The sequence below is a fragment of the Schistocerca nitens genome, chromosome 3 (assembly GCF_023898315.1).
Source record: "Schistocerca nitens isolate TAMUIC-IGC-003100 chromosome 3, iqSchNite1.1, whole genome shotgun sequence".
NCBI classification, from domain to species: domain Eukaryota; kingdom Metazoa; phylum Arthropoda; class Insecta; order Orthoptera; family Acrididae; genus Schistocerca; species Schistocerca nitens.
This window is the reverse complement of record NC_064616.1, coordinates 872100620-872113175: the sequence shown is the minus strand read 5'-3', so window position 1 is coordinate 872113175 and position 12556 is coordinate 872100620. Positions and strand designations below refer to the sequence as shown.

Below are 12556 nucleotides of genomic sequence, written 5' to 3'. Positions count from 1 at the left end.
CTGTTACTAGCGCCATGTCATCATAGCGCATCTGTGTGTAGCATACTATTGCACCATAATCTAAGGATGAAATTAAAAATTAAAGTTGCTTTTCCAAACTTTGTCAGCATATACTGCAGTATATTAATGTTTAGATTGTAAATTTCAGAGTGATCTGATGAATATCTTTCCCTAAATACATTGTTTAAGAAAAAAAGGAGTGGTGCTAGATAAAAAAAGCTAGAAAACCAAAAATTGTTCAGTGCGTGCAAATGTATGTCCAACTATAACAAGTCTCAACCTGATCAGAACAATATTTTGGTCAAAATCAGAGTTTTTACTAAAAATTGAAGGCTCTAAATATTAGACTTAGAATGAAAACTCGTATGAAGCTCTTGTTTAATATAAAAACATTAACTATGGGACCTCATTAAGCTACCTCTAATAGTTTTTGAGTAATTTACTGAAAACTAAATTAGGAACAAAAACGCCCTTACTTGTAATAGATTAAGTATCATTTGTATTAATGATAGAAAGTTTCAATTACAGCACCTCATGAAACCCATTAAATAATAGAGCTATAATAAGTTTCAAGACTTTGATGTAAATATCAATCAATACAAGATCTCTTAAAGATATAGTTCAGAGGTCATGTTCTACTGTCAGTTCTGTTCTACAAATTTTAGGCAGCAAAGTTTAAATGCAGGTAAGCTAAAACTTTTCCTGTATATAAGCCAGCATTACTCCATTCATATAAAAATTATGAAGATTGTAAATTGATACACAACAGTGTTATAAAATGATATATATATGAGGAAGAGGCCATTTAACTGCTGCTTCCTGCGGATAGAGTGGATGACGGCAGGTATTCCCTTTACCTATCCATCCACTACACTCATATATAAATAAATACAGCCTGAGAGGCAGTGACTTCACTTCACACCCAGCTACCATCCACGGCAGTCAAACACCAACTTACACACTGCCTCCAGTGACGTCACAGCCAGACTGCAACTAAACACATGTTTTGGGTACAAATAGGAAGTGAACTTGTGAAGACTGTATACCAGCCTGGATCACTTAGATTTAGCGGAAGTAACTGTTTGTGTGCCGCCCGTAATGTTACCAAAACTGCGTGGCAAGTGGTGATATTATTTTACACTTTTGTGGTGAGCAATTAACTTTGATTATGAGAAGTCAGGGCAAAAGACCATTTAATGGGAACTTAACATAGAGGTTGTCTCTGAACTACTCATAGTGCTGTTTATGATAGAGACATTATTATTATTATTTCTTTCTTTTCTCAGACGTTATGCCTGGTCAAAAATGGAAAGTGACGTGGACCTTGATCAAGCGTGACTTCCTTTTAACTGTACGGTATATGTTATATTGCATTTAGGAGCTTTCGGGTAATTGAACATGTATCAATAATTACGGATTTCTGTAGTTGTATATATAAGTTTGGATGTAGCTGTATTGCATTGATGTACTGGTGGATATTGTGTGGTATGACTCCTGTAGTTGATAGTATAATTGGTATAATGTCAACTTTATCCTGATGCCACACGTCCTTGACTTCCTCAGCCAGTTGGATGTATTTTTCAATTTTCTCTCCTGTTTTCTTTTGTATATTTGTTGTATTGGGTATGGATATTTCGATTAGTTGTGTTAATTTCTTCTTTTTATTGGTGAATATGATGTCAGGTTTGTTACGTGGTGTTGTTTTATCTGTTATAATGGTTCTGTTCCAGTATAATTTGTATTCATCATTCTCCAGTACATTTTGTGGTGAATACTTGTATGTGGGAACGTGTTGTTGTATAAGTTTATGTTGTAAGGCAAGCTGTTGATATATTATTTTTGCTACATTGTCATGTCTTCTGGGGTATTCTGTATTTGCTAGTGTTGTACATCCGCTTGTGATGTGATCTACTGTTTCTATTTGTTGTTTGCAAAGTCTGCATTTATCTGTTGTGGTATTGGGATCTTTAATAATATGCTTGCTGTAATATCTGGTTTTTATTGTTTGATCCTGTATTGCAATCATGAATCCTTCTGTCTCACTGTATATATTGTCTTTTCTTAGCCATGTGTTGGATGTATCTTGATCGATGTGTGGCTGTGTTAGATGATACGGGTGCTTGCCATGTAGTGTTTTCTTTTTCCAATTTACTTTCTTCGTATCTGTTGATGTTATGTGATATAAAGGGTTGTAGAGGTGGTTATGAAATTGTAGTGGTGTAGCCAATGTATTTATATGAGTGATTGCTTTGTGTATTTTGCTAATTTCTGCTCATTCTATAAAGAATTTTCTTAAATTGTCTGTTGTTGTTGTTGTGGTCTTCAGTCGTGAGACTGGTTTGATGCAGCTCTCCATGCTACTCTATCCTGTGCAAGCTTCTTCATTTCCCAGTACCTACTGCAACCTACATCCTTCTGAATCTGCTTAGTGTATTCATCTCTTGGTCTCCCTCTACGATTTTTACCCTCCACGGTGCCCTCCAATGCTAAATTTGTGATCCCTTGATGCCTCAAAACATGTCCTACAAACCGATCCCTTCTTCTAGTCAAGTTGTGCCACAAACTACTCTTCTCCCCAATCATATTCAATACCTCCTCATTAGTTACATGATCTACCCACCTTATCTTCAGCATTCTTCTGTAGCACCACATTTCGAAAGCTTCTATTCTCTTCTTGTCCAAACTGGTTATCATCCATGTTTCACTTCCATACATGGCTACACTCCATACAAATACTTTCAGGAACGACTTCCTGACACTTAAATCTATACTCGATGTTAACAAATTTCTCTTCTTGAGAAACGCTTTCCTTGCCATTGCCAGTCTACATTTTATATCCTCTCTACTTCGACCATCATCGGATATTTTACTCCCTAAATAGCAAAACTCCTTTACCCCTGCCACCTTCAGAATTTGAAAGAGAGTATTCCAGTTAACATTGTCAAAAGCTTTCTCTAAGTCTACAAATGCTAAAAATGTAGGTTTGCCTTTTCTTAATCTTTCTTCTAAGATAAGTCGTAAGGTCAGTATTGCCTCACGTGTTCCAACATTTCTACGGAATCCAAACTGATCTTCCACGAGGTCTGCTTCTACCAGTTTTTCCATTCGTCTGTAAAGAATTCGCGTTAGTATTTTGCAGCTGTGACTTATTAAACTGATAGTTCGGTAATTTTCACATCTGTCAACACCTGTTTTCTTTGGGATTGGAATTATTATATTCTTCTTGAAGTCTGAGGGTATTTCGCCTGTCTCATACATCGTGCTAACCAGATGGTAGAGTTTTGTCATGACTGGCTCTCCCGAGGCCATCAGTAGTTCTAATGGAATGTTGTCTACTCCCGGGGCCTTGTTTCGACTCAGGTCTTTCAGTGCTCTGTCAAACTCTTCACGCAGTATCTTATCTCCCATTTCGTCTTCATCTACATCCTCTTCCATTTCCATAATATTGTCCTCAAGTACATCACCCTTGTATAAACCCTCTATATACTCCTTCCACCTTTCTGCCTTCCCTTCTTTGCTTAGATCTGGGTTGCCATCTGAGCTCTTGATATTCATACAAGTGGTTCTCTTCTCTCCAAAGGTCTCTTTAATTTTCCTGTAGGCAGTATCTATCTTACCCCTAGTGAGACAAGCCTCTACATCCTTACATTTGTCCTCTAGCCATCCCTGCTTAGCCATTTTGCACTTCCTGTCGATCTCATTTTTGAGACGTTTGTATTCCTTTTTGCCTGCTTCATTTACTGCATTTTTATATTTTCCCCTTTCATCAATTAAATTCAATATTTCTTCTGTTACCCAAGGATTTCTACTAGCCCTCGTCTTTTTACCTACTTGATCGTCTGCTGCCTTCACTACTTCATCCCTCAGAGCTACCCATTCTTCTTCTACTGTATTTCTTTCCCCCATTCCTGTCAATTGTTCCCTTATGCTCTCCCTGAAATTCTCTACAACCTCTGGTTCTTTCAGCTTATCCAGGTCCCATCTCCTTAAATTCCCACCTTTTTGCAGTTTCTTCAATTTCAATCTGCAGTTCATAACCAATAGATTGTGGTCAGAATCCACATCTGCCCCAGGAAATGTCTTACAATTTAAAACCTGGTTCCTAAATCTCTGTCTTACCATTATATAATCCATCTGATACCTTTTAGTATCTCCAGGATTCTTCCAGGTATACAACCTTCTTTTATGATTCTTGAACCAAGTGTTAGCTATGATTAAGTTATGCTCTGTGAAAAATTCTACAAGGCGGCTTCCTCGTTCATTCCTTCCCCCCAATCCATATTCACCTACTATATTTCCTTCTCTCCCTTTTCCTACTCCCGAATTCCAGTCTCCACAATAATGCGTTCACTATGCTGTTTGTAGTAGCTAACCTGCACTCCTATTTTTTTATTCATTATTAAACCTACTCCTGCATTACCCCTATTTGATTTTGTATTTATAACCCTGTAATCACCTGACCAAAAGTCTTGTTCCTCCTGCCACCGAACTTCACTAATTCCCACTATATCTAACTTTAACCTATCCATTTCCCTTTTTAAATTTTCTAACCTACCTGCCCGATTAAGGGATCTGACATTCCACGCTCCGATCCGTAGAACGCCAGTTTTCTTTTTCCTGATAACGACGTCCTCTTGAGTAGTCCCCGCCCGGAGATCCGAATGGGGGACTATCTTACCTCCGGAATATTTTACCCAAGAGGACGCCATCATCATTTAATCATACAGTAAAGCTGCATGTCCTCGGGAAAAATTACGGCTGTAGTTTCCCCTTGCTTTCAGCCGTTCGCAGTACCAGCACAGCAAGGCCGTTTTGGTTAATGTTACAAGGCCAGATCAGTCAATCATCCAGACTGTTGCCCCTGCAACTACTGAAATGGCTGCTGCCCCTCTTCAGGAACCACATGTTTGTCTGGCCTCTCAACAGATACCCCTCCGTTGTGGTTGCACCTACGGTATGGCCATCTGTATCACTGAGGCACGTAAGCCTCCCCACCAACGGCAAGGTCCATGGTTCATGGGGGGTTAAATTGTCTACCTGTCCATAATGTAGGTTTTTTATGTCGATAAATCCCCTTCCTCCTTCCTTTCTGCTTAATGTGAATCTTTCTGTTGCTGAATGTATGTGATGTATTCTATATTTGTGGCATTGTGATCGTGTAGGTGTATTGAGTGCTTCTAGATCTGTGTTACTCCATTTCACTACTCCAAATGAGTAGGTCAATATTGGTATAGCATAAGTATTTACAGCTTTTGTCTTGTTTCTTGCTGTCAATTCTGTTTTCAGTATTTTTGTTAGTCTTTGTCTATATTTTTCTTTTAGTTCTTCTTTAATATTTGTATTATCTATTCCTATTTTTTGTCTGTATCCTAGATATTTATCGGCATCTTTTTTTTCCATCGCTTCTATGCAGTCGCTGTGGTTATCCAATATGTAATCTTCTTGTTTAGTGTGTTTTCCCTTGACTATGCTATTTTTCTTACATTTGTCTGTTCCAAAAGCCATATTTATATCATTGCTGAATACTTCTGTTATCTTTAGTAATTGGTTGAGTTGTTGATTTGTTGCTGCCAGTAGTTTTAGATCATCCATGTATAGCAAATGTGTGATTTTGTGTGGGTATGTTCCAGTAATATTGTATCCATAATTTGTATTATTTAGCATGTTGGATAGTGGGTTCAGAGCAAGGCAGAACCAGAAAGGACTTAATGAATCTCCTTGGTATATTCCACGTTTAATCTGTATTGGCTGTGATGTGATATTATTTGAATTTGTTTGGATATTAAGTGTGGTTTTCCAATTTCTCATTACTATGTTTAGGAACTGTATCAATTTAGGATCTACTTTGTATATTTCCAATATTTGTAGTAGCCATGAGTGAGGTACACTATCAAAAGCTTTTTGGTAATCAATGTATGCATAGTGTAGCGACCTTTGTTTAGTTTTAGCTTGATATGTCACCTCTGCATCTATTATTAGTTGCTCTTTACATCCTCGTGCTCCTTTGCAACAGCCTTTTTGTTCTTCATTTATAATTTTGTTCTGTGTTGTATGTGTCATCAATTTCTGTGTAATGACTGAAGTTAATATTTTGTATATTGTTGGTAGGCATGTTATGGGGCGATATTTAGCTGGGTTTGCTGTGTCTGCTTGATCTTTAGGTTTCAGATAAGTAATTCCTTGTGTAAGTGTATCAGGGAATGTGTATGGGTCTGCAATGTAACTGTTAAATAATTTAGTTAGATGTGAATGTGTTGAGGTGAACTTCTTTAGCCAGAAATTTGCTATTTTATCTTTTCCAGGGGCTTTCCAATTGTGAGTAGAATTAATTGCTTGGGTGACTTCATGTTGCAAAATTATCACTTCAGGCATTTGTGGTATCATCTTGTATGTATCTGTTTCTGCTTGTATCCACCGTGCACGCCTGTTATGTTGTACCGGGTTTGACCACATGTTGCTCCAGAAGTGTTCCATGTCTGTTATGTTTGGTGGAGTGTCTATTTTAATGTGTGTGTTATCTATTGTCTGGTAAAATTTCTTTTGGTGTTGAATGTTTGGTTTTGTTTCCTTCTATTTTCACTATTTTTGTATCTTCTAAGTCATTTGGCCAATGCTTGTAATTTCTGCTTCTTTTCATCTAATTGCTCTATCGCTTCTTGTTGTGAGATTTTACCTAACCTTTTTAGTTTTTTTCTGGCATTTCATTTCTTATAAATTGTGTTAGCTGTCCGATGTCTTTTCTCAGTTTTTCTATTCTGATCTGTAGCCTGTGTTGCCATGCTGGTTTTGTGGGTTTCTTCTGTGTGTTGGTTGGTTCTGATCTCTGCCTAGTGTGTATATTTAGTGTAGTGAGTGCTCCTATATAAACAAGTAGTTGTAACTCTTCCATAGTTGTGTTTTCATTTATTTTGTTGTGTATGATTGTGTTGATAGTTTTTATTGTTGTTTCGACTTGTGGGTTATTTGGCGGTCTATGCAAGAATGGTCTAATGTCTGTATTTGTGTCTTTGTATTCTATATATGTCAGCTGAAATTTTTCTTCTATATCTAACATGTGTGTCACTTTGTGTTCTATTTGTGCTTGTTCTGGTGGCTCTCTTAAGATTTCGTTTTCCTCTGCTTGTTTAATTGATGTGTGTTGTTCTTTGTTTGTTTGCTCTGGGATGTTTGAGTCCATTATTGTATTTTCTTCTTCTTCTGATTGCACATTATTTTGTTCCAGTATTTGTTGTACTTGTTGTTTGATGTTTTCTAATTCTGACTGGGGTATCCTGTTATTTTTGATTATTACACAGATCTGATCAGCTAGTCGTTGTTCTGTTAAACATTTTAATTCTGGGTATCTGGTAATAAATGTTGTGTATACTTGTGATCTGTATCCAGTTGTGTTGGTTCCTAGATTTGTTGCTTGGTAATAACAGAACATGAGGTGTCGATTAACTTCGTCTGACCATCTCATCCTCTGTCTTTGTTTTCCTTCTAGGGTGGTTGCAGGAAGCATATCCTGCAAAACACCTCTATTTGGATTTAAATCATTTTCCAGTTGGCTAGCAGTGTCGTTACCATTGTGGGCAGGCATAGGGTTCAAGCGTCGTCCCCGACCATGACGGCGCTTGTCCGAGGCTTCTGTAGTTCTATCCTGAACCAACTAATCACCCTAAAAGGGGGGTTAGCCCTATTGTTCTTTTCGTCACCTTTTACGACTGGCAGAACATACCAGAGGTTTATTCTTTTCCCTATTATTATTATTATTATTATTATTATCATTATTATTATTATTATCTCACTATGTTGTGTGTGCAAAAGTTTATCAAGTATATTGATCAATTAGAACTCAAAACTTTCATATATAATCATAGTTCCTGATCCTGCAGAGTAAATTGAGAGTAGAAGCATTTCAGTGAATGAAAGAAGAATGTGGACTTGCAGACTGGAAACTATGGTCAGTATGTTCTCCATCACTTACTGGCTGATTACAAAACTAGTTTTCAGTGTCTCATAACAGACAGTGCCACCGCCCCAAAATCACCACATTTGGTGGCCTCTTGAGTTACCAGTTCTTGTAACTAGGGTCAAGCAACACACCAGCCATACAAGAACATGGAGTACAGGAGATTTTTGTAAATAAGTCTCTGAATGACTGTAATCATATGATGCTCAATGATGATCCCAAATGGGCAGCCCTGCAACAACTGTATTTCAACCTTCACAAGGTGTTACAGCATGGGCTCAAACATTTTCTATTTGGCTCATCAGCAAACTTATGACCATTTATGGTCAGCGTCTTATGCTAGCTTGGATAATGCTGGCTCAGGAGGATGACTGCAGCCTAGTACATCGACAAGAAGATTCAACATGTACTTCTGTTTCACCCAGCAAGAGCCTGGGCCCCAGCTCTTCCTCCTTCAATGAGGAATACAATGTACCAATGCCATCACTTCAAGACTTCATCAAAGCAGCTCCCAATTCCCAGTACGGCCAAGAACTATGAACCTCTCTGTTCCTGCATGAATACTTTGGGGAACAGTGATATCACCATCCACCCTGTCTTCTGTGCTCTGCACTGGAAAAGTGGGATCTATGGTGACAGCAACTTGAAGAGGTTGATAAAGAGAATGAAATCGAGACCAATGTGTGCAACATCTTTTGTTTTGATGTATTCTTAAACCAATTCATTCCATGCTGCCTGTCGTAACACATGTCTGTCAAGTTATATCATCATTTGTATAAAATAGATTGGTTCAATTTTGTGGCACCCATAAGTGTATATCATTACATCTAATCCTTGCCTTGCCATCCATCCATCCTCAAAGGATGATGATTTAGCATACTTGGTTCAGAGTCTGCAATGTCTGCTGTGGCTCAAAAGTCTCACTTGAGAGTGGCAGTCCTGCTACAGTTTGGGAAAGTGAAATGTAGAGGACTTCAAACAGAAGCCACTCTCCCTTTCTGTCTTGTCCTCTTCCTGATTTGTTCTTGTGTGCATTTGTCCTCTGCAAGTTTGACCCCATTACACACACTTGAAACAGTCATCAGCAGTACTTGCCCACTGATTTGGATTAATGTTGGCCTTGGTCAGGTCTCTCTTTCAGACATCCTTGGAGTGAAGATGTGGTCTTCCCACTGGGCCTCACACCTTCCTGAAATTCTCCATGCAGCAGTTTTTTCAGTATTCACTCAGGATCCATGTGCCTGACATGTCCCAGCTACTTTAAACTACAGTGGCACAGGAATGCATGAATGCTGGGTGTGCTTGCAAGCTGTAATACTTTGATGTTGGGTACTCTATCACTCCAAGAAATTTGAAGGATCTTCCAGAGACAGCGGAGATGGAAGCTGTACAGTTGAGATTTGTGCTTAGCAAGAGTTGTGCATGTCTCACAGCTACAGAGAAGGGTACTGGTAACACAAGGGTTGTATACTTCTAATTTAGTTTTTATTATGTATGTATGCATGTTATGTATGTTCCATACTCTGTTTTTCAATCTAGCCATGATAGATGATACTTTTGTGACTCTATTAGTAATCTCAGTGTCCACAGACAAGTTGTTAGATATTGTACAGGTAGGTAAAGTCATCAGCTACCTGCAGAGAATTGTTGCCAATGCTGGTGAATGGAAAGCTGTTGGTGCCATGATCTTAGTCTTTTGCAGGCTGATGGTAAGACAAAATTTTTCACATGCTTGTGATAATTTGTTAATTAGATACTGCAGCTCATCTTCTGTGTTTGCTACCAGTGCTGCATCATCTGCATATAACAACTCATGAATAACAACTGTATTCACTTTGGCCTAGGCCTTGAGGTAGGTAATGTTGAAAAGATTTCCATTAGGCCTAGTATGTAAATACACTCCCTCTTCACAGTGTTCAAAGGTAAATCTCAGCAGAAAGAAAAGGGAGTATGAGCTAGCACACACCCCTGCTTTACACTACTATTGACAAAGAATACTTCCAATGTCCTACGGTTGAAGTAAACTGTTGCTTGCATTTTATCACAGAAAGAGACAGTTATTTATCACAGTTTAGGTGGGCATCCAATCTTCTGCAGCAATTTGAAGAGTCCATTTCTGCTTAATAAATCAAATGCTTTAAGAAGGTCAATAAAAGCGATATAAAGTGGCCTCTTATGCTCACAGCACTTCTCTAGCAGTTGTCACAGAGAGGTTGTATCCACAGCTGATTGGTCAGGCCTGAAACCAAATTGAGATTCTGGAAGCTAGGATTTGTAATCACATTACATGGAAAACCTAGATGCAATGCCTACTATGAATAACTCAGTAGAGCAAAAGATATCCTTGCTAATGGAGAGACTCCAGGTGAAGATGGGATACCTAACGTGGTTGTTAAGTACAACAACTCTGTCCTTCTGAAACACCCATACTCACTTCTCACAACCAGCTGGGAGGAAGTTTATGTCCCACTGGGTATGCAGAATTCAAAGATTTTTAAAGAAATGACTGCAACACTTACTAAGGCATATCATTGCTAAGTATAGTTGGTAAGGCATCTGCAGGAGTCATCTACCTAATCACTGCCACTACCAACAGTACTAACATCACCAACAAACCAAAACTAATAAGATATCAGACATATTGTTATTCACTATACTGCCCTTGATCAGATGTGTGATAGTTATAAAAATTACACAATGTGTATCACTGAATAAATTTGCTTATTATGAAACAAACACAGCAAGAGTTGTCCAAAATGTGTAATAAAAAGTAAGAAATACCATAACTGAAACCCACAGGTCTGAATAAATTTACTTTCATAGTATTGTGAAACAAGATTTGCTTGCAAACTTCCTAGTACCAAAATAACATGAGAAACATTCTAAGGGTTTGCTGGAGAGTGATTAATGTTTATAACATTTTTCAAGTTGTATCACAACTTTTAATAATTACACTCATTAACCACTTTAGAAGTTAAATGGCTGAGGAGGTAAAAATAAGCAATATTCTAATTCAGGAACAAATATGAAGTCTTGTCTAATGGAGTAAATTTTGTGTTCCCATCATTTTTTCTGTTAATTCTCAACAAAACCCTTGACAAAATAAATAAATAAATAAATAAATAAATAAATTAAGTACCAATATTCATCCACATTTTTTATGTTGTAATTCCATAGCTACTTACATACAAGTGTTGTATCATGAATGGCATTTTTCTTTACTTCATCAACTGCCAAATTTAATGCAACTAGAATACTTGTTCCACCCTTTGTGTAAACAAGTTCACCAACAGAGTCAACAAATTCACACGTGTCTGTCTGAGTCAGTGGAATGTCTATATCAGCAACATGACTGAATGTTATCAAACCTGCTGTTCGATTTATGGAGAGCCTGAAACAAGAGTTAATCATTTTCAGTTTCAAGATATTATATGTACTTTTGGAGGTACTAATTCTTGGGCACATGTAAAAATGTTCAATGCATGACAACCACTTTTAGCATTGTAATGACTATGGAAATTGGACAAACACTCATATTGCTTCTGAATCAACTTTATATTATCTACAAGACAATAACAGCTGAAGATATAATATTCCGTTGCCTTTTCTTCCTTATACTATGAAGTGAATGAATAGCAGATTTAGCCTTGTGAGATGGAAATGAAATGATACCATTGTTTCTGGTGTTAATTGTTTGAGATTTGCTGGTATTCTAGATTCATTTTCACTCATTTTGTTGACTTTTCACACTGAGTGATTGCGACATCACTCATGTCTTGCAAGATTACACTATAAAGAAAACCTTTTATGTGGAATGAGTGAAGGTAAACATTAACAACAACTGGAAGCAGTATTAATAACAGGATATCATTAAAACGCTGTATAAATCTATTACTGTGATACAAAGACATTATTTAATGTACAGAACAATAAACGGCCAGTCTAAAAATGTTCTCATCTGTTGAGACTGGCGCCGTTCTTGCAAGCCTCAGACTCTCAAAATGGGAGTTACTGATTGTTGTTAGAAGTTCCTGTTTTAGACTGATGATGAAGTCCCTCAGGAATTAATAGTCTGGCCAGGGAATAAATCCAGTAAGCAAATTTGCCAGGAGGTCTTGTTTCATACATGGAAAATGCTCTGCCACCAGCTATTGAATGTTAAATTCACTGAGTTACAAGTCATGGCTCATATGATCCCTGATAATTCCAGTTGCCTGGATTCAGAAGCCATCCTTTATTCTTTTGGAATTAGGCAGAAATAGTGATAATGACTACCTAGGCATCAACTCTGGGGTAAAACTTCTGTAATTTGTTGTGTCATCCCACATACCAGTTGTGGTCCTCTGGTTAGATGCTAAGCAGAAGTCTAAAGCCTGATGTTCCATCAGGTCTGTGATGATCTTGAGTGCAGTTTTCTTGAGTTGCCTTACAGGTTGGATAATTTTAAGATCCCCATCAACGTGGAAAATTTTTGCCACAGTCAAGAAGAAGCTACTTGCTTAGGTATGTATGCTGTACATATGAAGGTTTCTTATGTTAAGTGATGAGTAGTTAGGTGTAATACATGACAGAGCTGTGCGTACATCACCTGAATTTGATATGGAG

The 12556-nt window shown here is 37.7% G+C and overlaps 1 protein-coding gene across 1 annotated transcript in view; it reads right to left on the bottom strand.

Annotated features, from left to right (window-relative positions):
• The window catches only part of LOC126249796 (uncharacterized), a 74334-nt gene that overhangs the window by 16575 nt on the left and 45203 nt on the right, over positions 1–12556 (bottom strand). The window contains exon 6 of the mRNA XM_049951484.1: positions 11137–11342. Within this exon, the coding sequence (XP_049807441.1) occupies positions 11137–11342 (206 nt within the window). The remainder of the gene's footprint in view (positions 1–11136; positions 11343–12556) is intronic.